This window comes from Dermacentor andersoni, chromosome 3 (assembly GCF_023375885.2).
Source record: "Dermacentor andersoni chromosome 3, qqDerAnde1_hic_scaffold, whole genome shotgun sequence".
Taxonomy (NCBI): domain Eukaryota; kingdom Metazoa; phylum Arthropoda; class Arachnida; order Ixodida; family Ixodidae; genus Dermacentor; species Dermacentor andersoni.
The window spans coordinates 144,701,215-144,726,171 of record NC_092816.1 but is presented as its reverse complement, the minus strand read 5'-3'; the positions used below and the strand labels follow the sequence as shown (position 1 = coordinate 144,726,171).

The following is a 24,957-nucleotide window of genomic DNA, read 5'->3' as shown; positions in this document are numbered from 1 at the left end:
GTAAAAATTAATCTGCAGAAAAGTAAGGTGATGTTTAACAGTCTCGGAAACGAACATCCGTTTACGATAGGTAGCCAGGCACTGCAAGTAGCAAGGGAATACATCCACTTAAGACAGGTAGTGACCGCGGATCCGGATCATTAGACTGAAATAATCAGAAGAATAAGAATAGGCTTCTCAGATCATTGCAGGCATTCTCAGATCATGAACAGCAGGGTGCCATCATCCCTCAAGAGAAAACTATATAACAGCTGTGTCTTACCAGTACTCACGTACGGGGCAGAAACCTGGAGGCTTACGAAAAGGGTTCTACTTAAATTGAGGACGACGCCATGTGGTATGGAAAGAATGATGGGTGTAACGTTAAGGGATAAGAAAAGAGCACATTGGGTGAGAGAACAAACGCCGGTTAATGACATCGTAGTTGAAATCAAGAAAAAGAAATGGGCATGGGCAGGACATGTAATGAGGAGGGAAGATAACCGATGGTCATTGAAGGTTAAGGACTGGATTCCAAGGAAAGGGAAGCGTAGCAGGGGTCGGCAGAAAGTTAGGTGGGCGGATGAGATTAAGAAGTTTGCAGGGACAACATGGCCACAATTAGTACATGACTGGGGTTGTTGGAGAAGTATGGGAGAGGCCTTTGCCCTGCAGTGGGCGTAACCAGGCTGACGATGATTTATTTATTTAATTTTTACAGAGTACCTGCATCGCCATAAGGGCATTACGTAGGGGGGAACAAAATATAACCAGTAATACAGAAAAGCTCTTGCACCGATATACTCACAAACAGAAGCACTACAATAGCTGTTAGAGAAAGGCATACAAGTAATGTGAAACAAACAGGTTCCAAGATATGCAACACATACATTTGTTTTACAAGAGCGCCGTCACAGCATAGAATAGAATAGTTCGTTCATGATGATGATAATGACGTGCCAAAAGCACTTTCTGATTATGAGGAACGCCGTAGTCAACTGGGGTTCTTTAACGTGCGCCTAAACCTAAGTACATAGATGTTTTCGCATTTCGCCCCCATCGAACCAGTGCGGATGACACAAAGTGAACGTACTTCGGAGTCGAAAGTGGCAAGCGAGGGAAGTCCGCCGAACTGAAGCAACTGAGGGGAGGTTCGGTGAAGGTCTAGGAACAGGGAGGTCAAGGCGGAGGGTATGCAGGCTGAAGAGTCTATGAGGGCACCATGCGTGGAGTGGTAGTCCCGAGTGACAATGACGTTGTGGAGAGAGTGGTCGATGGCGGGGAAGAAAAGCACAGTGGAACGATTGGCGATACAAATTTAAGCGGCACACATGCCATTTACGGAAGCTGTTCCGCTGTCCGCGGCACGGACAACATTAGACATATGATTATTAGACACATGACGCTCGAGGCTTGAAGCAATTTGACACGATGCCATATAAACGCTAAGTACTACTTGTTATCACAAGTAAAAATTTTTACGATTAGAAATCTAGGAAACACATGACGCACAAGAGGCTTCAAGGATAAATATATTCACTGAGTATGCAAAGGGATGATTCAAGTGTTGTTATAAAGCCATGGCAAAGAAGTCAAGAAGGGCTAAGTTGACGCAGAAGTAGCGGGGACGTGAACCGTTATTTATTGCGATAAAATCTAATCGCGTTCCTTGCACCCTCTCATCTCAGAATTCCGCCTGTACATTGTAGAGCTCACCTTCACTAGAATTTGCGAAGTTTTCGAGTGACAGGTTTAGGCTGTTACGTCACTCGGCCGGTTCTCGATGCATTGGCGGAGACAACAATGATGCCTACGGTTTGTAGCCGTGAAAAACAAATCTGAGCTGTTTTGTTGTTCCTTCTGTTGAGAAGTTGGAGCAATGTCCTTGAAGCATGAAATTTTTGATGAACTTGAACAACTCGGGTTTCTCTTCTTCTGCGAGCAGATTATATATGGGGGTGCCAATTGTGAACAAACCTGAAAAGTGAAATAAAGTTCACGATATAAAAGAAATCATCTCTTAACGTGTTGTTTTGCACTTTGTTTTTGTTTTTAATGGAAATGCTAAGGATATGTATTATATGTTTCCTAAAGATTACAGTAGAAATAAAGCAACCACATCACTATTCGAAGTCTTCATTTTTAATGTACTGAGTAGTTGAACAGCCAAAAACCATGAGAGTTATTCTTCGGATGTGTTCGCAAAAATGAACGTATTCTTGCGCGTACTTCTAATCTACATAGATTTTTATCTCAATCTGTGTCGGCGGCGAAAATATGATCAGGCATTAACAGGGAATTATGCCCTCTATCTAAGATTTGGAGTGCTCTGAGGATCACTGATGCGAATATATCAAGCAGGTGGCAGTCAACAGCGGATACATGAAACTCGGAACACTTGGCACCACCTATAATAGCTGGCACCATCCATAAAACGCACTTATTCTCGTTAGGGCTGGCGTTGGCGATTTTTCGATAATTTCAGCGGCATGTGAAAACCATATTCTTTGAGCATCATCGCACCTGCCTATGACACGTTTCGTGCAAAAGTGTGGCACCTTTCAAAGGCAATACGCATGGTCACGCAGCATTGCGTCAGGAACTTAAGGTGCTTAATTGTACGCAAATAAAGCTTCTGATTCTCAGAAACGACATGCTAAGAAAACTATATTTGTTTACGCCTGTATTTTTCATCCAGTAACTGGTCGGACGAATCTAAAGTAGAAAAACGTAATTTCTACAAGTAGCAATGTCATTTCATATAGTAGGTGCCTCCGCTTCCATTCAGTGGGGGGCTGAAAGTTTTCCTCTTCCTTTGCAACAACGCCTATTCGACGAATGCTTAATAAAATTATGTTACGCTGGATTCACTACACTGAAGTAGTGCACATGGCGGACGAGCCTTTCTGCGGCATTTTGCTATAAATACACTTCATGTGCAAGGGTAATAAAAAACTGCTGACTGTATAACTGAAAAGATTACAGTATAGATTACTCAAGAGATTACCATGGATTACCATAGCCTCTGGCATGATCATACATCATTAATATGGTAAAACTCTTACCTGTAATATAATGAAACGTAACATATGCCGCAATAATACGACGCCTTTATATTATTACCCGGACCCGAAGAGGAAGCCCGATGGACAAATGTATTTACAACAATTTACATGGCGAAAAGTTAGTGGCAATCACGCAGGCGGGTATGAAGTTCATAGCACCAGGAGATAGACTACCACTTCCTCTACGTCTCCCTGTTGTGTGCACAGTCCTGTCCAAATGCACAGTCACAATATTCAGCCATGAGCTAGCAGTTCCATTATTCATTACGCAGATGTTATGATTTGTCGGGCATACAGGAGCTTCCGTCATAAATTGATTGCTTTTAGTGTCTGTATCCTTAGTGAAACTGGCTCGATAAAGATGGATAAATTCACCTAAATAAAACCACAGCATCTGTCGCATACTTACGCACAGCGTCGTCGATGCTTGCACTTTTGACGTTGATTCCAACCAGTTCACAAGTCAGTGGAATGAGACCTGTTAGCTTGACAAGGTCGAAGAGGTTCTTTCTCAAGGAGACAGCATCGCTATGTTCATGAAACACGGGCATGGCGCTCCAGATCACCTGTAGGATGTCAATGATCCGAAAAAGAACGTGTTCGGCAGGCGGCCACCGATTAGCTACATTGGTCGAGGGCGTGCAATGAATGGACCAATGCTGCTGCAAGAGCAAGTAATTATTTTTGATATTCTAAATGTACGTTCAAGCAGGATATCGAACCACAACTGATAACTAAAAAAGTTATTTTTGCTCGAACAACACGTGAACTGAAATGTAATAGTTATTTTCTTTTCTTTTTCTTTATTCTTTTTGTTTCAGAAAGAAATCAAGAAGAAATATAACGGTTTTCGATTCCAGTCGGTCACCAACTCCGGAGTTTTTCATCCGTGCATTACCTAAGCTTGTTGTTCAACCTTGGTACCTCAAGTTTGTGTACAGAGGAGCTTGCAGCCATTTTAAAGGTGCGAGTACCACTAGTGCTGTTTTCAACGTGGCTCGTCAGGAGGTGGGTGGTCATGTTAGTAATCCGTAGACTCGTGATTCTTGGAAAAGAGTGAGCGTCATCCGATGGCGGGAAAGCTACATACAAACGCTGAAACAAAGCAAAAATTCTTTCTTTAAGTGGTCCCTTTTCCTGACACTGGTAAGGAAGACGGGCCACCTAGAGGGTACATTCTGATGTGCGCTTGTGCAATGTGATTTTCTTGCAGCGAGCGTATACCATATTTTTTTCTGTATTTCCGTCACTGTCACTCACATTCTCTTGCAAAATAAATTTATGGTGTTTCCCTGCTATTATGCTTTAGGTTATGCAAGCGAATACAAATAGTTCTGAACCGTTGTTCTTTCTATATGGAGTTGAATCGGAACTGAACACCTTTCGGCAAACCGGGACGAAGAAAGCTTCGGCTCGACACACCGCTCTCGAGTGCCGCCAGCACGTCTCAGACAAGCGCAACCGGTTCACACACACACACACACTTCGAAGTGATCCGAATGATCCCGTTGGACTGGATAACGGGTGTCCCATGAACCATCCGAAGGATAATTTACTAACATCCCAGAGATGTTAGCTTTAACGGTGACAGCAGCAATAGTGACACTAAAGAGAAGAAAGATTTCACTTGTATTAGTAAATTCATGATCAGCACATCTTTATGTCCAGTGCAGGACGAAAGCCTCTCCCAGCGATCTGCGATCATCCCTGTCTTGCGCTAGCTGATTACAACTTGCGCCTGCAAAATTTCCTAATTTCATCGCCCCACCTAATTTTCTGCCGTCCTCGTCTGTGCTTCCCTTCCCGTGGCACCCATTCTGTAACTCTACTGGTCCACCGGTTATTTGCCCTACGCATTACATTGCTTGCCCAGCTCCATTTTACAGCGAAGCTGTTAACCTCTAGTTGGTTGAGAGTTCACGCGGCGTTTTCGAGGGGGGGGGGGGAGGGGGGAGAGCTGGGCTCTGTAATGTGGGAAGCTGGGCTAGTTGGTGATAATTCATCATCCCTTGCTGGTGAAACAGCGCACTGACACGGACACAGTGAAGACACACAAGACGACACTCGCTGCGCTGCCCCGCCACCTCTCACCTCCCGAAAAAAGAACAGCCTTCGGAGGTTGAAGCGAAAAGCGCATACAACATACAACACAACATTCGTTTCAATAAAGAACAAGCACAAAAGAAGAATCCAAACCACATAATTGAATACAAGCCGCTGCTGATAACAATGCGAAGCACGTAGCGCTCCACGCGTGCGTTTCGCGGTAAAGATTACTGTTGGGCAAGCGGCCGCGGTGACAGCAGCTTGCTACGTGGGCAGTGACGTGACCAGCCTTTCAGATATAAAACCAGCCTAGCAACTGACTTCATTGTTGTTGCAGCTCCTCTATGGGTTAGGCAACGCATGGTTAGGACTGCCGAGGAGCAACGTGAATACGAGGAGCGCCAAAGGGAAAATAAACGGCAATACGATCAGCGGCGGCGTGCTGCCGCTGGTCGTATTGCCGTGCAATTTCAGCACAAGGGAAGGCTGCACGTCCACATTCTCCTGTGGCTGAATGATGCGCCCGAGGAAGAATTGAGCAATGAACCATTGCATATTTCACTCGGCAGTTTTAATGGTAGTTTTCAACAGCTTCGTTGGATACCGAGTATCGCCGCGCCGGGGTGGCGAGTCAATATTTTTTCTCTTAATGTAAACTAAAATACCGGCTATTTCATATTGGTAAATTAACTTTTTTGTAGGACCAAAAACACAGATCTTACCTCGAGAAAAGTCCAGAAGAAGGGCGCAAATATTAAATACGGGTGGCGACGCCACCTTAAAGTTCCCGCACCAACTTACCACGACGCTATGGATTTTAAATGTGTCTGCTAGGGCCTAGTTAATTGTCTCATGGTAAACATTGAGTGCATTGTGTTCCAAAGGAGCGAAAGATAGAACACACCAAATTTGAATAACTTTTGTTGAGCCCCAGTTAGGCCCAACTACAAAAACATAATTTCAAACGCTCGATGGCACACTTACGTACCGGCGCTGAGGTTTTAGCACTAAATTTAAAACATTGAAACTTGACCTATATTTTCTCGTCTAATAATCAAGTTATTATTGCGAAATTAACAAAATTAGTGATAGTAAGGAACACTGTAGTAGTCTGAGCGTACTTATAGTGTTTCTTATTAGGGTCGTCTTCTTCTTGGCCGTTCGAAACTAAGTTAGCTGCAATATGCCGTCCGTTTTTTCGATCTTCAGCTGCAACACAGGGCGAATTCGGCTATTACCACTGGGATACGAACTTACGGCCTTCTGGCAACTTGCAGTTGGGAGCCGGAAGCGCTAACAACAATATAACAGCCGCCTGCGACAGCAAGCTAATAGCATGAAGTTGAAAACAGGAAGTAACTTGCCTGTTTTTATCTTCAGGTTATCAGACCATTCATTGCGCCAAATGCAAGAGCGAACCCATCCTCCACCGCGCGTATATTGTGGGCAGACAAGTACGCTCATGAAATATACGAGGCATTCATTGTGCGCAGCAACGAGCCTTCATGTGCCAGCTCGCTATCATTCGCAACCAAAATATCTGTCTCCGTGACTGAGCAATTGGCGACAGAACTTCTTTTCTTATCAGCGCACTAACCACTCCGTTATCTAGAGAACCTTCAACGCACGCCCAGCGTTATAATGCGTGGGCGAGGTCTTTCTTCTGCCATCACGAAGCCTGTATAAGAACTCGCTGCATTGATAAAACTTCACAATCGGTGCAGCTTTCTTTTCTCTGATAAGTGAGCTTCTTCCGCCAGAAGAACGCAGTCCACGTACGTTGATACCTTGTGAAAAGACAGATTCTTTTGTTGAAATACGTATGCTGTTTTTTCTTTTGCCAAATTATAAATGTGCTGTTGTCGTGAGAAACAATAACAAAATAATGCATTGGAAATTTGTCTTAACTCGTTCAACCCATATTGTGCATAGTTAGGTACGGCCACCACCAGGCTAATTTCACTGCATGAATGAAATGGGATAATGTTAAAATTATTAGAGACACGAAACGGTATATTATATACGTAAGCATTCTCACGGGGTCGCGTCGTACTCTGTCCTAAGCAATGACCATATTCCTGTAAAAAAATTTCGAGCCAGGTTGCGCGATAGCTCCTAGATACAACAGAGACCTGTGTTTGTAAATCGTCAGGACTTCTCATTACTTAGAAAAATATGCAGCAGATACAACGAGTTCGAATCTATATACAGCGAAGTTGTGTATGAGTGCATAGAGAGTCGAAAGACCAGCACACGCACGCACACGCACGCACGAACGCATGCATAAGTTATACCTAGGCTTTTGTTAAAGTGTGTTGCGGACTACAAGCGAGTACGATGGACGCCTTCAGAGCATCATGGTTTCAGATGCAGCATGCATGTACGTAGGTAGCGCAATTCGAATCCATTCTAGCGAGAAGCGTTTGCTTCCACATTACCTTGCATCCGCGGATGCGCGAAAGCAAGCGTTCTGGTTCTTTTTCTGTCCGTCCATCCGCTGCCGCGGATGGACGGATCGACGGATGGATGCTATGAGCGCCCTTTGAAACGGGGTGGTGGGTTGCCCGTATCATCCTGCACAGCTCCATTTGTAGTCTTCCCGTGAGCGCCCAATGCGAGGCGTCCCACTGATCTTTGGTTGCCATCGAGTAGCAATTGTGCCCATGACTTCAAGCAAACAAGCGCACTTTCAAATCTAAGTCCTGGAACCATTACACCTTTCCACATACCGCAACACATACTTCACATACCTTTCCACATACCCGAGGATGTGCGGAGGCGAGCGTTATATGGTGGTGGTGCAAGGAACCCAACAGCGCGCTCGGTGCGCGTACTCCGCTGTGATTGGTTGGCCTATTCGGCAAGAGAACAGCCAAGCCGCAGTACCCACGGTCACTAAACCCGGCGAAGCTCGCAAAGGAAAGTTTCACTTTTAAAAGTGAGGAGAACAGCGAAATGCTTGCAAAGTGACAGCGTGAATCAGACTAGGAATTGTTGTTCTCACATCTATTGCAAAGTGAAGACGTCTCGAGGAGGCCAGCAAAGCATTCGTGCACATTCCAAACAGTGTCTTCTTAAGGCCATCCCTAAACAAGAAATGAACAGAAGTGCTCGTTGGCTATCTGCCTCAAACTTCTGAAAGTTTTTGTAAACTCTCTGTAGATCTGTGTAGTCCACGCAACGTATACGTACGAATAAAAATTTGTAAAAGTGGCGGCACTACGCTTGTACCCATTGTTTGGTATAACATCATCGTTTTACTCACATCGTGGTATTTCGCCCATGACTTGCTTTCCAGTAGTGCCCGGTAGAGCAGCGCTGGTGAGGGGTGGGGATTGTATATAACGAGGCACTCGCCACCAGGTGTCATCAGGCGCTCGATGTTCTTCAGTGCAGCTCCCCTGTTTTGTATCCAGTGAAACGCGAGGAAGGAGTAGACCCGCTCAAAGCGACCCTCCTCGGCGATGAACCGAGACACATCGTCGTCGACAGCGATGTCCAGCAACCGGTGATCAATCTTTGGGTGGGCGTGGACCATCCTCGCATAATCCAGCATGGCCTCCGAGTTGTCTGAAGCCACGAGTTTTTTCAGCGTTGGAGGGCACAGGGACAAGAGGTAGTTCCGCGTGAAGTTGCCGGGGCCACAGCCGACGTCTAGGTACTGGTGGTCTCTCGCGTCGTTTTCACTGGAACACGGGAAAAATGACGCCTGCCAAGTCTTGAGCAGCTCGGCCGTGGCTACTCGGTCGGGTCCTCTGACCTCGTCATAAAGCTTCGGTACCTCGCTTTGAGTAAACGGTGACGCTAGTGATGCAGCAGCGAGTTGTCTGTGGCTGGTCATGTCAATTCACGACCGTCCGAACCTGCGCCGTATTTTTGAAGCGCATACATGCGAGAACAAAGCATAATTTATTCTCAAGGCATGCCTAACTGACACAGGTAAACTCGGAACTCAGGCCATTGCCATATCAACCATATGTACCCGTGGTCACCCATTTTCTACACCATTCTACAGATAGTTCTTTCTGTTTATCAATATGCGGTTTTCAAACAATATGTTATGTGCCCCATACTGTTCTTGTACCGTTGACATTAACCTCTTTATGTATTTGATTAAACTCGTATAAATGTGTAGGCTTTTTTTTCCTGCACCGACAGACAGACAGACAGACAGACAGACAGACAGACAGACAGACAGACAGACAGACAGACAGACAGACAGACAGACAGACAGACAGACAGACAGACTATTTCGCATGAACATGTATTCACATTGTAATCATATCTACTCGTGATTATTATACAGGTTTTTTAACTGCACCAAATTTTAAAAAGTTGCCTGGGACAGATAGCACAATTATAATCCTTGATATAAGTTACTCGATCAGGCGGCCATTACTTCTACGATAAATCAAAATACTTAAATAATTAACCTAATTACGTTAAGTAACTTTTTAAATATTAACTTTACGTCCACTATTGCAATCTATGAATGTCTTGCGCCAGCAAGAAGTGCCGGCAGTCTCGCGCTCTTCGTATCGCGTTCCAATTGCTGGGCGCTGTTCGTCGGCTGCAAACCGCCAGCCTAACATTAGTTTCTTTCGCGGCAGGGTGGAATCAATCGTCGATAAATTCGATGCCGATCTCACTCGATCGCCGAAAATGCACCGTGTGACAACCCTATAAGATTCGCGTATGCGTGTAGTGTGCACCGATGGACGCGTCACTAGTGGCGGCCTTGCGCGGAACACTCGGGAAAGGAGCCAGCCACGCGCCTTAGTTTGCTGCGTCATTGATCGTGCTTCTCGGTCTTATTCACGTTTTCAGAACAAAATAGGCAACGCGTTTCGCATGTGTGTGGTGGCCAAAGCTTCAAGGAATGTCTAAGAATTGTCGCATGGTGTAATGCTCAAATACAGGCGAAAACGTGCTGGCGATAGAGTTCTAATCATTTCCCGCAAGGCCTCTTCAGCGGCAGCAACAATAGCAATGGATCACCGCCGTTCGGCGGGAAATTTCTCATCATCCTTTCCATTGTCGTGTCGGTGTTTTTTACACTCGATCATATTTAGACGGCTAAGCGACGAAGTTTGTCTGCAGTGCAGCATGCGGTTTAAAGTCGTTTCGCTAAAGTTCTGAATGAAGTTTGCCGCTTCCTTACCGCGTTGCGCTAGCTAGGCAGCACAATTTCACGAGCGCATTGTGTTGTAAGTTAAAGCTACTGAAGCTTGCAAGAACTGAAATTGTTAGTTTTTGGCGACCCGGTAAATCCTCACCCTAGCGGTGGCGCACTTCATGTTTTTGCATCTATTTTAGGCGTGGCATTGCGCTGTTGTTTCATGCCTAAGTGTTGAGTTTTTTGAGGTCCAAAGCAAAGGGTCTAAATCACGCTGTCTTATCGGAATGGTACCAAGCAAGTGATTTTTTAACAGCCTTATTCTTTTCGCCCCAGGGCACCTTAGATATTGTGGTTCTTTTTTTTCGGAAATATGTTCAGAAAATAGGTTGTTCAGTGCGAGAATCGTTAATAGTTGCTGCATATGGTATTTTCGTTCCATTTTTACAGAATAGTTCGCGTCACGTTTGGGAAGTCATTACACCTCGATGCTGCCTGAGCAGACTTACCACGCCGAGTGATTTGTTTGTTTCACAGCGTAGTCCCTTCTTGCAGGTGAATTTTGTACTCAACTAAATCCTTTCTTACTTTGCTTGCGCCGCAGAGGACTAAACCCGGCCTTGCCGCCCGCACTCATCGACTTTAAATATATAATGTGGCACCTCTCTCCATTAATATAAAAAAGTACTGAAAACTTAGACAGACTTTAGCTTTGTACGTTTACAAGCAGCTCCCTTGGGGAATTTAAATTTGCAGTAACTGCAGCGGCAACGGCAGTTCATCGGCGTATACAAAGAATTTCATCGGCGGTACAGCCCCTACACGCCCTCCTTTTAACCCTTGTGTTTGCCGACTTCGTAGACTAGTGTACGCATTTCCATCAATAAATTCGCACTTACTCTTCTTGAGGCGGATTTGACTGCACTTATTCGGCGATGTCGCATGTATTCATCGGCAGAAAGATCACAACGGCATCTGCAGACATCGCATTGTGCGGATTTGTTTGATATATAAGTCTGCTTAAACGACGGGTGCTTATTATTGAGGTGCAGAAGTCGAATTGCGGCAAGAGTAGAATTAAACTAAAACGATATTAAACGAAATTAAACTTGTACCTCTCCTGGGTGATAAATGATAGCAGGACAGCCCCAGCGACGCACCTTCACTCCCAATGATCCTGAAAAGGAAAGACGATTTGAAGGTTTCGTCGGATGCATTGCCAAGTCTATCCATGGTGACACTCTCATTCACAATGACCCACAAAATAAAGTTGGAAGACGATTCAACCGCTAGTTGACGTCGATCAAGGAGGACGTCTTACAGAGGAGTTTGGTGCTGGGAATGGAGCGGGGCACTGCGCACGGCACTTTATCGCGTCAACTCTCGCGTGAACGAAATAGGTACCTGCGCATGTCTTGTGCATGTCTTCTTCTTGTACTCGTTGTGAGCGCTTCATGAATCACAATGTGTATGTATGCTGCCGTATCTAGCCTCTAACCCCTGACCGCTCTTCATTGAGTGAGTGAGTGAAAACTTTATTGAAGACGGCCGGCGATGAGGGCGAGTATGGCTGCCAACACCGCGCATAGGTTACGACCTCTTTAATGAAAAAAAATGTTTACAATTTCTCAATTGCTAGGCATTATCCAACAGCGTCATACGGGTTCCATCTTTTTCTCACTGTGCCATATTAAATAACCGTTGAGTAGATCAGCCACTCAGTAACAGGGCATATTGTGTGACATATCGAACCAGATTGACAGACTCCCAAATACTGGATAATGTAGCAGCAGGAAGCTATTGAGATGCGAAGTGTGTTGCGATGTGCTCCACCGTAGATTAAACAGTAGTAGCAAGCACCTTGAAAATGAACCTGAACGTTTCATTGTAATGCGCCCCCGCAACACCGCTTTCGGCGCCAGTACTCAAAATAATAGTTCGGCTTTAAGTTTTATGGGCTGTTCCACTTGTCCTCTCACTCATAGTCCATATTATTTAAAGTCAATATTGCTTTGTTATCTGCTTATCCGTTGATGCCCGCCTGATGTCCTTGCACAGCTCCACGGCTTTGCGTACTCACGTTTTGCGCCTATTCTCTAGCTCTATCACTGCACATTGCGCGAGACACCCGTTTCTTGTGACATAATCAGTTATAGGTGCGTATGCTACTTGTATTCATAGCATAACACAATCAAAAGCCCGTATTCGGCGACTCACAAAGCTGACCGCTTAAGCTTCTGTTTTAGCATATGCCTCATGCAGATGCGAAGAAAGAAAAAAAAAGAAAACATACATAAGGCACATAAGAAGTTTAACAAAAGGTACAGGACTTTTGATGCATTGAAGGAAAAAAAATGGAAATCTGCTGCCACATATACACGAGTGGTTCAGCATCAATATTTCGTGCAGGGAGTATCTCCGAAACTAATGGCACATTTGACTGGTTCGTACACGGAATCGGCTTGCAACGCTGCTTCTCGATATTGCAGCCTGAGAAAGCAAGTCCAAGCCGATCTTTGAGCGTATTGTAGAGAAATCGGAGGACTACGTGATTGGAATTCTGTCGGATCTCGGTCGCACTCGCAGCTCGCAGGTGAGACCGCTTCAAGCGCTCTGAGCGAGACCGCGGCGCCCCCTATTTGCCAGGCAAATGTGTTCCGAGTGCTCGATTTGTTACCGGTCAAGTGCAAACGGCGCTTTGAGAGTGTGCTAGAGCGCTCGAAAGCGACCAATCTAATGTATATATACCAAGAGCGACAACAATCATTCGTTCTCTGCACATTCGCTATATATATATATATATATATATATATATATATATATATATATATATATATATATATATATATATATATATATATATATATATGTATATATATATGTATATACAACGTTTACTAAAGTAGTGGTCTTATAGGCGAAAGACAGACAAAAGATTTATGAAAAAAAGAAGTGGCAGAGTACGTACTCACCCACCTAAGGAAAGATAGCTCAGGTACAATGTGCGGTGTCAATGCTGCTCTCACAGGCCGTCGTATGTTGAAATGAATTTTCCTGTCGGAATTAGACAGTTCGTCTGCCCAGGTTTCGATATCTACTGCGAAAAAACAATGTTTCTGCCCTTTCAAAGACTTACGCTGCCCCGTGATTGTAGAAAGGCCACGATGCTACCGTGTCTGTCCTCGCAATGTGGCGTGGTCCGTTGCGGCGGCGCGCGCAGCCCATGCAACAGAATTAAGCCGTGCTATCTTTACAGGGTGTTTGTTTTTTCCCAGCACTCGCATCCGAGTTCAACGCTCGCATTTGCCACGCATAATTATTTAAGTGATAAGGCGCTATCACAGCGCAGACGATGTTGCTGCTGCTGTTCTTGACCTTCACGTGGTCACGACCACGGTCGTCGCACTTTTCTTAGTTAATCCTTGTAACTGAGAGTAGAGGGCCGAATAAGGTCATACACACAAAGCGCTGAGCTCTGGACGCACAGATTCGTGAAACACTGAAACAAAGGAAGACCTACCGTTCGCTGGTGCAGATGTGAGCCTGCGAAATTTTGTATACCAGTGTCGCCATGCAGTGCAGACCTGGTGGGTTTGTAGTTGGTTGAGACGAAGTGTGCATCTGCGTGTGGAAGTAGGCACAGCGCACTCTCGTCGCATGCAACGTGCACCTAAGAGCGCTTACAGTGGATCAGTCCAGCGTGCTTCGTCAATTACAAAAATATAACAAGTACGTACCACGTACATTTAGGTGCTTCGCGTGAAATTGACGGATCTTTCCTTGTCGTGTGCACGTTAAATTTTAGTTTTTTTTGTAATCAATCGCAAAGCTTATAGTACGCATCTTAGTCCATGGCAACTATCCCGCTCTGGGTATGTGCCATAACTCTACAAGGTTGTAAAGAAGGAGGCCGTGACGCCGCCATAGTCCTCAAATAGACAGCAATCGTTTCGCAAGCATGAACCCGTCTACACCCGACGCGATTACAACTGAAATATGTTACATTCATCCCGCTCGCTATGACGACTACTGAGCAGTGCGCTTCACCTGCGCTCTGAACGTACTGGCGCGCGGTGCCTATTCATGTTTCTTTTTGTTTTATTATTTTTTTATTTTAAGTGATTTACATTGTAATCTAGAGTAAACGAACCATTCATTTCTGCACCGCGCGCCACGTGTGTGACATCGCTGTCGCCAGTAGTATCGCTACATCTACGTTGTTTTTCTTGTTATTATTGCGCACAACTTTATCTCTTGTATCGCGGGTTTATAAGGAATCCCAACGGCATGTACAGGTTACTGTGACAGAGGCTGGTCCACCAGCCGAAACGTCAGTGAAGTATGCTGTGCTAATTCAACGTACTGCGTACTCTCTCTTTATTCATTTTACTGCAGGGTCCTGCGCGATTTCCTCAGCCACGACTATGGACGCGCAATGGCGCTCGCAAGCACTACGTTAAAGCGCATGATCCTGAAGTATCCCATGGCGAAAACTTCCACAGTCGAAATCGGCGACTCACAGTCGAAGTATTTTTATCAGTGTTATAAACCTGGTTCACAAGGAACACCGGCTTTCGTTTCGCAAGTTGGCGCCAACATTGAATGTGTCCGGTCGCTGATCAATTTTGCGCCGGAAACGGCAAACACCCTCATGCATCTAGTTGGCACGAAGGGCATGGTGCCAGCTAATTGAGGAGCAGCATTCGAGAAGTACCGATCTCTGTTTTATATGATTACGAGAACCATGCCGAATATCTCATGAATGTACGCTACGCTCATCCTTCCTCGTTGTACCAATCGTCGCAATGGTAACCGCAACGTTTCCTTCGTCTCACGCTGCAACCGGGAGGCCAGATATTTCAGTCAAGTGCTACGTGGATCCTGCAGTCCCTCAAAAAAAGTATTCTTCGTGGACCATGGCTTCCAGTACCTGCCCTCAAGCCGGGTACTGGCTGCCGACGGTCTGCATCCGAGCTTCGAAGGTGTCGCGGTGATGTCTAGACACATTTGTGAACTTTGCTGCAAGCAGCCCGACAACGACGTGCCACTGTGGCGTCAATTCGCGTCGGGCGACCCCTTGCATGGTGCCACCAAGACTTCTCCTTGAACGTCCTACACTCAACTTTTTCCAGATGCCACCCGCGTCTCTTCCGTTTCGAACCGTCGCAATCGTCGTGAAGAAAGCACAAAGACAACTCCATCTGTAGGTCTCCTGACTACCTGCCCCGGTAACTAGAAAGATAGAAAGATTGCTGAAGAAGGCATCCGTTCTGAGTTGCATGTCACCACATTGTCGTCCTACTGGAGCGCTTGTGTAGTTCCAAAAGGCTTACAGCCAAGACTGAAACCACCCAGCTCCGAACTTTCCACTTTTAACAAAACAAAGTGGCAACAAATAGTAAATGATGCCTCGTTGGAGTTACTGCGTGTAGTTGATCACTACAAATCGTGTATGTTACGTCTTCATGGCGAAGAAAAGCGCCTCGCTACGCAGTTGGGGACGCGTGAATCTGAATACTTGGCAGCCTTTAAACATTCTAAGAAGAACAACTTATGCGCGCTCAAATACAATAAAGCTATTCGCGACGGCGTAGCCCCTTTTGAATGTATTGCCAATGCAAATAATATCCTCGTTGAACCATCACTTATAAGTAAGCCCACTAAACCGAGCAACAATGCAGTAAACCATTCCACTCTTACTCTTTCCGATGCTCATAGAACTGCCTTATCGAAAGGTCTTACTTTTTGCTCAGCCTCAGGTGGATTCAGTGAATTTCCACCTTTAAAATACCTACATAACTTTCCTCGAAACATGCACCTTAAAGAGTGCTTTCATAACCGTGAAAGTGCTTGCGAGACTAGACTACTTCTGCCTACACACAAGCACTGGACACCACCGCCGCAACGCGATAGATGTCTAGATATGTGCATCCAATGCTGTACAACGTGATATTCTCGAGGCATACAAAACCCGAGTTCCTTACCGACCGAATCTGACGAAGAAAAACCAGCGCTAGAACACTTAGGCAATAACCATGACACTGTTAATAAACCTACAGATAAGGGAGGAGCAATTGTTCTTACTTAGCAGCCTTATATAGAGAAATCTACCAAGACAACTCTCGGATGCCACTTTCTGTGAAGCACTTCTGAAGGACCCAACCGATAACTTTAAGGGCATTTTGAAGGATACGCTTATGGCACTACTAAATGAGAAAAAGATAAATGAAAAAACCGCTGGGTCACTTGTACCGCTATGTCCCGTGGTTGGTAGATTTTACTTGCTCCCGAAGATTCACAAACAAGGTAACACGGCCCGCCAGGTTATTTCCGTCGTAAACACTACAACTCGAAACCTATCACGCTACGTAGACTCCTTTACTAACAAGATTCCCGGAACATTTCCGTCATTTGTAAGAGATATTAATAACTTTCTTCAAGATATATTAAATCTTGCCATTCCGCATAACGCAGTCCTTGTAACACTCGACGTAACCTCTCTTTTTACTAACACACCGCTTGCCGACGGAATCGCAGGAGTCCTTCAGACATATGAAGATTCTTAGTTCGAGAAACCTGTCGATAAAGAAACTCTGGGATTGTTCATAAAGCTTATTCTTGAACTTAATAACTTTGAATTTAATAATTTTCACTACGTTCAGATTAATGGCACTTCAATGGGAACTCGAATAAGCCCAAATTATGCTAGCATGTTCATGGGTGTTCTGGAAAATAATTTTTTTATCCAGTACTAACCTGCAACCTTTCCTTTATAAGCGCCTTATTGACGATATCTTCTTGATTTCGGCTCACGGCAGGTCTAGCCTGTTAAAGTTCATAGAAGGGTTCAGTCACTTTCAACCTTGAATCAAATTTTCGCACAATTACTCGTCAACTTCGGTAAACTTTCTGGATGTCACAGTTACGCTATCCCAAGGTAAATTATTGAGAAAACTTTACCGCAAACCTACTGATAGAAACCAGCTTCCACATTTCCGGAGAAGCCACGTGCGTCATTGAAAAACCGGTATCCCCTATTGTCGTGCTCACCGCTTCAAGCGATTGTGTTTGAACACTGAATATTTCATTTCTTATTGCGAACAACCCAAAAGTTTTCAGGTTAAATGGCCGTATCCGCAAAATTTTATTGGCGACGCCATATATCGGGCAGATCAATTAAACAGGCCCGATATTCTTAGCGGAAACTGGTTACCGAAAAGGTAACAGCACCAATCTTGTACTAACATTCTCGGCATCAGCGCCAGAAGTCTTCTATATTGAAACGCCACCACAATGTCCTTTCCCAAAGTGAACATCTCATTATCTTTCCTGAACCACCTCACCTCGTGTACCGACGGTACAAGAACCTCCGCGATATGTTAACATCCTCAAAATTAAATTAGCTCAACAAGACATCTGGCCGCGCCCCATGCTGCAAAGCACGTTGCAAGGTGCGTGTGCATATGCAAACCATAAAGAGAGTGATTAGTCCGCCGTCGGACTTTACCCTAAAACTTTGCGGATCTTTTAATGGCGATACCTCGAATATTGTATACCTGCTTCAGTGCACAGTCTGCAGAAAACAGTACATTGAGCAAAAGGAAACATCGGTTCGAAAACGCTTTAATATCCACAGGTCGCGTGCTAAGGCGCTTCCTAACCTACCATTATCACGACATATTCGCTTACCAGGGTATTCTTTCGAAAACCCCAGGGCCACTACACTTAAATCAGGCTTTCATTCCCATCACGATCGCGCAGTCCTCGAGTCTTACCTAATCTGTAAATTCAACAACGTGTCATATGGCATTAAGAAAGCACATTCACGCTAACCAGCGTGCCCACTAAGCATCCTTGACATTAGCCGTGACTCCTTATGTATGCCCTGAGACGCAGCGTTCTTTCAAGAACCCCTTGTTATTCTTTCCCTCTTTTTTTTCGCTGTTGCGTCAATTCTCTGTCACATTGTGTCCATAGTCTGCACAGGACACTGTATTCCACTGTACATATGCCAGCGAAAGCCCTGATCATTCATCCTGCTCGCTAAGACGAGTACTCAGAAGTGCGCTTCACCTACACCCTGAATGTGCTGCACCGCGGTGCCTTACTATCTCGACGTTTCTTTTATTTTATAATTTTTCAATATTTTTGTTGATCTTAAGTGGTTTACAGTATAATATTGAGTAACCGAACGATTCATTTCAGCACTGTGCGCTACGTGTGTGGTATCGCTATCGCCAGTGCTATTGCTATGTTTAGGTTGTTTTTCCTCTTGTTATTATTGCGCACAACTTTATCTCGTGTATCGCGGGTTTATGAGGAAGCCCCAAGGTATCTACATGTTATTTGACAAAGACTGGTCCACCAGCCGAAACGTCAGTGAAATATACTGTCCTACTCTTTTTCATCATTATACACACACGCACACACACACACACACACACACACACACACACACACACACACACACACACACACACACACACACATATATATATATATATATATATATATATATATATATCTGTTTGTGTGTGTGTGTGTGTGTGTGCGTACGTGAATGTGTGCATGTGCGTGAAGAAATACGTAGGCTTGGAATAGACACAAATAATCAACACGTCATCGACTCTCGTCTATAGACAGTCTAAAGACCCAGAATAAACACTGATTGAAGACTGTCAAATTTTGTCTACACGTAATCTATAGGGCGCAAGTAGAAAAAAAGGAACAAGCATCATATCGACTTTTTTCTACAGACCATCTATAGACAAAAAGAAATAGAATCCTTATCGACTCATCTATGCGCAGATCTATAGACAGAGAATGGACAAAAGTAAATAGAGACTGTATCGACTTTCATCTTTAGGAAGTCTATAGAGGGGACATAAACAAAAAGAAACAAACATCTTATCGACTTTGTTCTGTAGACCGTCTATAGAATTTGAGTAGACAAAAAGAAATAGCAAACTTATCGACTTTCATCTATAGACAGACTATAGACTTTGTATCAGCAAAAGGCCAAATCTATAGAAACGCAAAGTCGTCTATAAAAAGTGTAGAGACTTTTTATAGACAGCCTGAACTCATTTTTGTAAGAGATAACACCACTCGCCGTATCGGGTTTGGTTTTGGAAGCACCGCCGGAATAAATACGTGGAGAAACGGCGGCAGGGCCATTCAGAAGCGACGCTGAGTCAAGGCAGAGTCGCTGAAACATTTGCCACTGCTCGTTCAGGTACACATTCTGTAGAAATTGTCGTATTGCGACCGCGAGGTTACGTCATGCTTCATTATATTCTTTTCGCCTGGTCCCTTTAGACGGATTCTCCGGCTCTTATGCTAGGGCGATAGTGCATCTTCTTCCAGTACAGACAATCTGCAAATTCAGACATAAGTTTGGACATCCCAACACAACTCATTGAAATTGGTGAATCTCCGTAATGGAATGCTTGGGATTATTTTAGACCCCCTTTACTTCTTTATTGTGCACCTATATATCATGGGAAATCGTCGTTCTCTCTCTTTTCCAACTTCGAAATGTGACAGCATGGCTGGGAGCCAAACCCGCGACTTCCTGTTGAGCGGCAGGACGTTAGAGCCACTGAGACACCAGGTTGGCTTAGTCAATACCACGCTGGGCACCTTTCTATTGCACGTCCGCTACCAGCTTACTGAAACTTGCTGTTTTTATGGTTTAGTGAGCTTCCAACTTATTTGTTGTTTTGCTACATGTTCAGGAGTAAAAAAGACGTCCAAATGAACCATGCGACATGGCGAGGGATTGCAGATAGTAAATCTTTCTTGAAAACCACAGGCTTTTTGAGTAACACACTCAAGAAGTGAACAGGGAAGAAAGTTTTGAATACTTGCGATTCAGGTCGAGAGCCTGCCCGTGAGCATTAAAGCCCATGCACTTATATTAGGCACACGTTAGGTAACACGAGTTGGTGTAAAATATTGAATTAGAAAGTATACGGTGCCTCATCATAAAGTGTCTTTAACATCTAAAACGTAAGAATTAAATCATTATTATACCATCGGATTAGTAAAAGCGCGCGACATATGCACATGTACACGACACAACGGTGCAGTGGCTCCTGGCACTGTGTTCACATTCACGTGAGCTCTTCCAATCCCCTCATGTCAGTGGCACTCGCATCACTCTTGCTGTTCGAATCCAATCCGGGTAAAATTAGAAGCTCTATGAAGCTTGCGTCAATGATGCCGTCATGCGGCCAGACCTCATCTTCGATTGTCTGAACATGAGCGCACGTCCGAAGTCATTTGTCAGCCGTTGCGTTTCGTGCGTTGCGTTTCGGTTGGTGGGAGTTATTTGGGATTTTTAGACAGGCCCATGTGGTGTGGTATATGGTAGCTCGCTCTGTACGGAAAGGACAAAGGGGTTGATAAAGGATGGAGTACATCGCGTCGGGGAGCATGAGGTGAGGATAGGTGTTGGTCAGAAGTTGCATCCAGGCTGTGACTTCAGCTCTGATGAAGGATGGCTGCGGTGACGGCAGAGGTTTTCTCGGAAGGTGGCAGTGCTTAAGTATTTCATAGTAAGTTTGTAGTGGTTGCACACTGTGGGATTCTGGCATCTCTTGCAGTGCCCGGTTACAGTGACCTCAGGCTATTGTGTGTGCATGATGGTTTCCGCTGACGGCTTCGTGTCCCGGTGTCCAGGTTATCGTGGTGCGGGATATTTGGTTGAGGTGGTTGAGGATATTGATTGGCATGTTACTTTATGTAGATGGCCGTTCGCGTAGGCTTGGCACGCTGACTAACAATCTGCAAGAATATATATTTCCTGATCCTGTGTCGATGCCGAGATAGCGAGACGAATGGTGGCCTCTTCTGCTGCGGCGCCGTTCTGCGTGCGAATGGAGGTGGATATCAGTTCCTCCTGTCTGTGTTCTGCCACGCTGATTACCATTCCCTCCCCATTCGGGTATAGTTAAAACTCGATCTAACGAAATTCAATTTTATAAAGTTCCCAATCTAACTAAAAAATTTCAATCCCCCGGCAGGTGCCCATCGGTTTCAATGTTGTGATGCACCCAAATTACCGGAACCAACTTAGCCGAACTAGAAATAACGAAGTTTTTTTTTAAATAAATGAGGCAGAGAAGCGGTGATCTCTTTGTAATTTTGGCACAGGCGGATTTTTCGTCAAGGGTACGCTCTAAAGCTAACGCGTTAAAACATCTAGGGGCCCTAGTCACTACCCTAGCTTTATTTTGACGAGGCTGTGCCCCGCGCTCATGCACGGGACAGCGGACTGAACACTGCCTCGGAAGAGGGGATGGTGGTTGCTTTCATTATTTCATGGTTTATGCGACAGATGGGTGAATTAGCGGCAATACGATGCCGTGGTAGCTTTTGCGTGTCTTTACGTAACAATTTCAGATTTCGAAGGACTGAAAACTTTTTCTCGATTTTAAAAACTTCCCGATTTAACGAAATAATTCGAGCACGGTCATCCCTTCGTTAAATCGAGTTTCAGCTGTACTTGGCCGCATCTGTCCAGCGAGCAGTGGAGAAAGTGCCTTATCCGCTTCGTAATACTTTGGCTTGTTCTTTCCTCCTGCCAAAGTGATATTCAGGTTGCATGTTACGGGGAATAGCAGCCACCGTTATTCGCTTATGTAAGCACTTGAGGAGTTAGTGTTGATTATCACCATGGCGCATTGCAATCTTGGAAGAGTGGTTCTGTCGCATCTAGTGAGGTTGTGCAGCGTGTGATTTGAGCATGTCGGTGTGCATCAGTTAGTTTGTTTTCGGGATTGTGGATGCCGAGGAATGGAATGTTGCTTGTTCCCACGCCTGGAAGAATGCTAAGGGCTTGTTTGTATGCTTTCGGTAGTATTACATTTATTTGGACGCTTTCGGTTGACATCAGCTTGAGATAAAGTGTCGCTTATGTGATTCTACTGACGATAAGGGCCTGAGTCAAGCGTAATTATTGCATATTCATCCTTCATTCCATGTCTGCGATTGGCTACTCTATTGATCTGGCGAGCCCCGCTGTAGATGGTTTCTCTCAGTGCATTTTTAAATCGGTTATTGTGACCATTGCCTTGCCTGTAAACACCTAATATATGGAATGTTTGGACTCTGGGCATAGGTTTTACGTTTAAGTGCATACAGCTGCACTGAAATTTTGCATTAGGGAGCATCGTTATCGTCGGTGCATTTTTTGCTTTGTCGTTATTTCGAATTTATGAAATAACTTCGTAGAAATAGGTCTTCGCGATGAGTCAGCCGCAGGGAGCTACAATACTGTTGTTTACAGAATAGAAATTGAAGCCGTGTATTCCTATTATGCCCTAAAGCCGTCAAGAACAACATTCGATCCGGTGTGATGACGGCGGTGACGGATGGCTCGCTGTAATGCCTCTGCTGCGTTATTTTAGACAGCATTATTTCTGAGAGGCTTTTTCGCGTCGCATTGCATCTGCGCTTGAGAATGGAATCGGACAGCAAAAAAGAAAAAAATAATAATAAGACGAGCGTGTCGCGATAACCCACTTGCAATCCTTTGTTTTTGGAGAACGCAAATTTTCTGTCAAGCAGCACACTCTATATCCGAAAGCGACCGAAACAGCTTGCCGTTCTAGGATTCGCCGTTGTGTTGCAGCTTTTGGGTAAGTGGAAAAGATGAATTTTGTCATTCACTGGAGGGGTTGGCAAAAGAAAATTGCGGGTATCTTTATTTCAACCAAGTCTGACGTTGAAGTGGCGCAAACGTTTCCCGTTCATCCTTTTTTGCCTGTGGCTATTATCAAGAAAAACACTGGTGCAATAAGGGACACTCATAGGAAGGCAGCCAAGCGTTCGCCTGCATTTTTTTTCGTTCTTCCTTTGTGTCCCTGTTTTGTACTCTATCTCACAACTAACCTGCAGTGCTGCCGAAGGTATGAGGTGTACAGAGGCAATATCCATGGGCAGTTGAATATAGTACCAGGCGTAACTGTGATCCTTAACGAGAAAAGAGTGTTTCAGTTTAGCTTCTTGCGTGATGTGTTATAGCAATAGTGTTATAGACCCTCCGCGCATGCACGTATATAGCAACATGGCACCGCCCATACAGCCCAGCCTGTCCACTCTGACACGAATTTGTGCTTATTACTGGCTCTCCGCCAGGACAAAAAATATGTCGCTAAATTCGTTTTCACCGAATCTCCCACTGAGGGCCAAACAGTAATTGTATTTTGTCGTCATTATTTAGATCAGTTGTTTATTTCGATGCTGCTAGTACTACTGAGGTGGTCCCGAGCCGTAAGAATGGTTTCATATTACCTTTGCTGTTCGCATCACAACATGATGCCGGTGATGCGATGACGGTGCGGAACTCACTAATAGACTAAATGTTCATTGCGCTAATGATGTCATCTCCACTCTAGTACAATACGCGACGACCGCTTAACGGGCGTCGGATCAATCTCCGTAGCGCTACATGTCAAAGATCCAGTATTTTTTTAAAGAAGCAAGGTCTGTAATGCTAAATGTGTTTGGATCGGTCAAAAAAGAACTCGGTAACAGTGCCAGTATGAACGCTGTCGTAAAGATAACCGCGTTTTCGCAAAAGCAAACGAATTCTCCCTGCACCAGTGGGTTTCTTAACATCAAAGCAGCGCGGAGGTGGCGTCCCTGAAGTGGCTTTGCCGTGGCGGCAGAGCTTGCAAACGGAAAAGGAGACTCGAGGATTTCCACTTGAGCATGCTGCGTTAAGTAGGGCATGACTACTTCAAGGGGAATGAAATCCCGATGGTGCTAAAGCTTCCTTCTCCCTTAAACAAAGATGAGCCCGCCGTGGTTGCTCAGTGGCTATGGTATTAGGCTGCTGAGCACGAGGTCGCGGGATCAAATCCCGGCCACAGCGGCCGCATTTCGAGGGGGCCGAAATGCGGCCGCCGCTTAGTAACTCAGGAGACCATTTGCAATGCATGCTCACTGACCTGGAGAGGCAAAGCAGAAGGGTGGGTCTAAAAATTAATCTGCAGAAAGCTAGAGTAATGTTTAACAGTCTCGGAAGAGAACAGCAGTTTACGATAGGTAGCGAGGCACTGGCAGAGGTAAGGGAATACATCTACTTAGGGCAGGTAGGGGACGCGGATCCGAATCATGAGACTGAAATAATCAGAAGAATAAGAATGGGCTGGGGTGCGTTTGGCAGGCATTCTCAGATCACGAACAGCAGGTTGCCATTTACCCTCAAGAGAAAAGTGTATAATAGCTGTGTCTTATCAGTACTCACGTACGGGGCTGAAACCTGGAGGCTTACGACAAGGACGCAACGAGCTATGGAAAGAAGAATGATGGATGTAACGTTAAGGGATAAGAAAAAAAAAACAGATTGGGTGAGGGAACAAACGCGAGTTATTGACATCTTAGTTGAAATCAAGCAATAGAACTGGGCATGGGCAGGACATGTAAGGAGGAGGGAAAATAACCGATGGTCATTAAGGGTTACTGACTGGATTCCAAGGGAAGGGAAGCGTAGTAGGGGGCGGCAGAAAGTTAGGTGGACAGATGCGATCAAGTTTGCAGGGACGACATGACCACAATTAGTACATGACCGGGTTAGTTGGAGAAGTATGGGAGAGGCCTTTGCCCTGCAGTGGGCGTAACCAGGCTGATGATGATGATGATGGTGATGAAATGCGAAAACACCGGTGTACTTAGATTTAGGTGCACGGTAAAGAACCGCAGGTGGTCGAAATTTCCCGAGCCTTCCACTACGGCGTGCCT

The 24,957-nt window shown here is 45.0% G+C and overlaps 2 protein-coding genes across 2 annotated transcripts in view; one reads left to right on the top strand and one right to left on the bottom strand.

Moving 5' to 3' along the window:
• Nucleotides 1-24,957, top strand: part of LOC126525100 (techylectin-5A-like) — a 278,225-nt gene that overhangs the window by 191,014 nt on the left and 62,254 nt on the right. The gene's annotated exons all lie outside the window — the stretch shown is intronic.
• LOC126524991 (juvenile hormone acid O-methyltransferase-like) lies at nucleotides 1,499-13,254 on the bottom strand. Its single transcript, XM_055067457.2, has 4 exons — nucleotides 13,179-13,254; nucleotides 8,356-8,953; nucleotides 3,454-3,610; nucleotides 1,499-1,956 (listed from the first exon to the last, which is right to left on the bottom strand). The coding sequence occupies exons 2-4, from the start codon at nucleotides 8,929-8,931 to the stop codon at nucleotides 1,790-1,792; spliced, it is 900 nt and encodes a 299-aa protein (XP_054923432.2). The 5' UTR covers nucleotides 8,932-8,953; nucleotides 13,179-13,254; the 3' UTR covers nucleotides 1,499-1,789.

What these genes read in the sequence shown, in the direction of transcription:
- LOC126524991 (XM_055067457.2), bottom strand. Translation starts at nt 8,931, where the DNA reads ATGACCAGCCACAGACAACTCGCTGCTGCATCACTAGCGTCACCGTTT. An exon ending in CATGGGCGAAATACCACGAT is followed by an intron (nt 3,611 to 8,355) that starts GTGAGTAAAACG and finishes GACATCCTACAG; the next exon opens with GTGATCTGGAGCGCCATGCC. An exon ending in AAGCATCGACGACGCTGTGC is followed by an intron (nt 1,957 to 3,453) that starts GTAAGTATGCGA and finishes TTCACTTTTCAG; the next exon opens with GTTTGTTCACAATTGGCACC.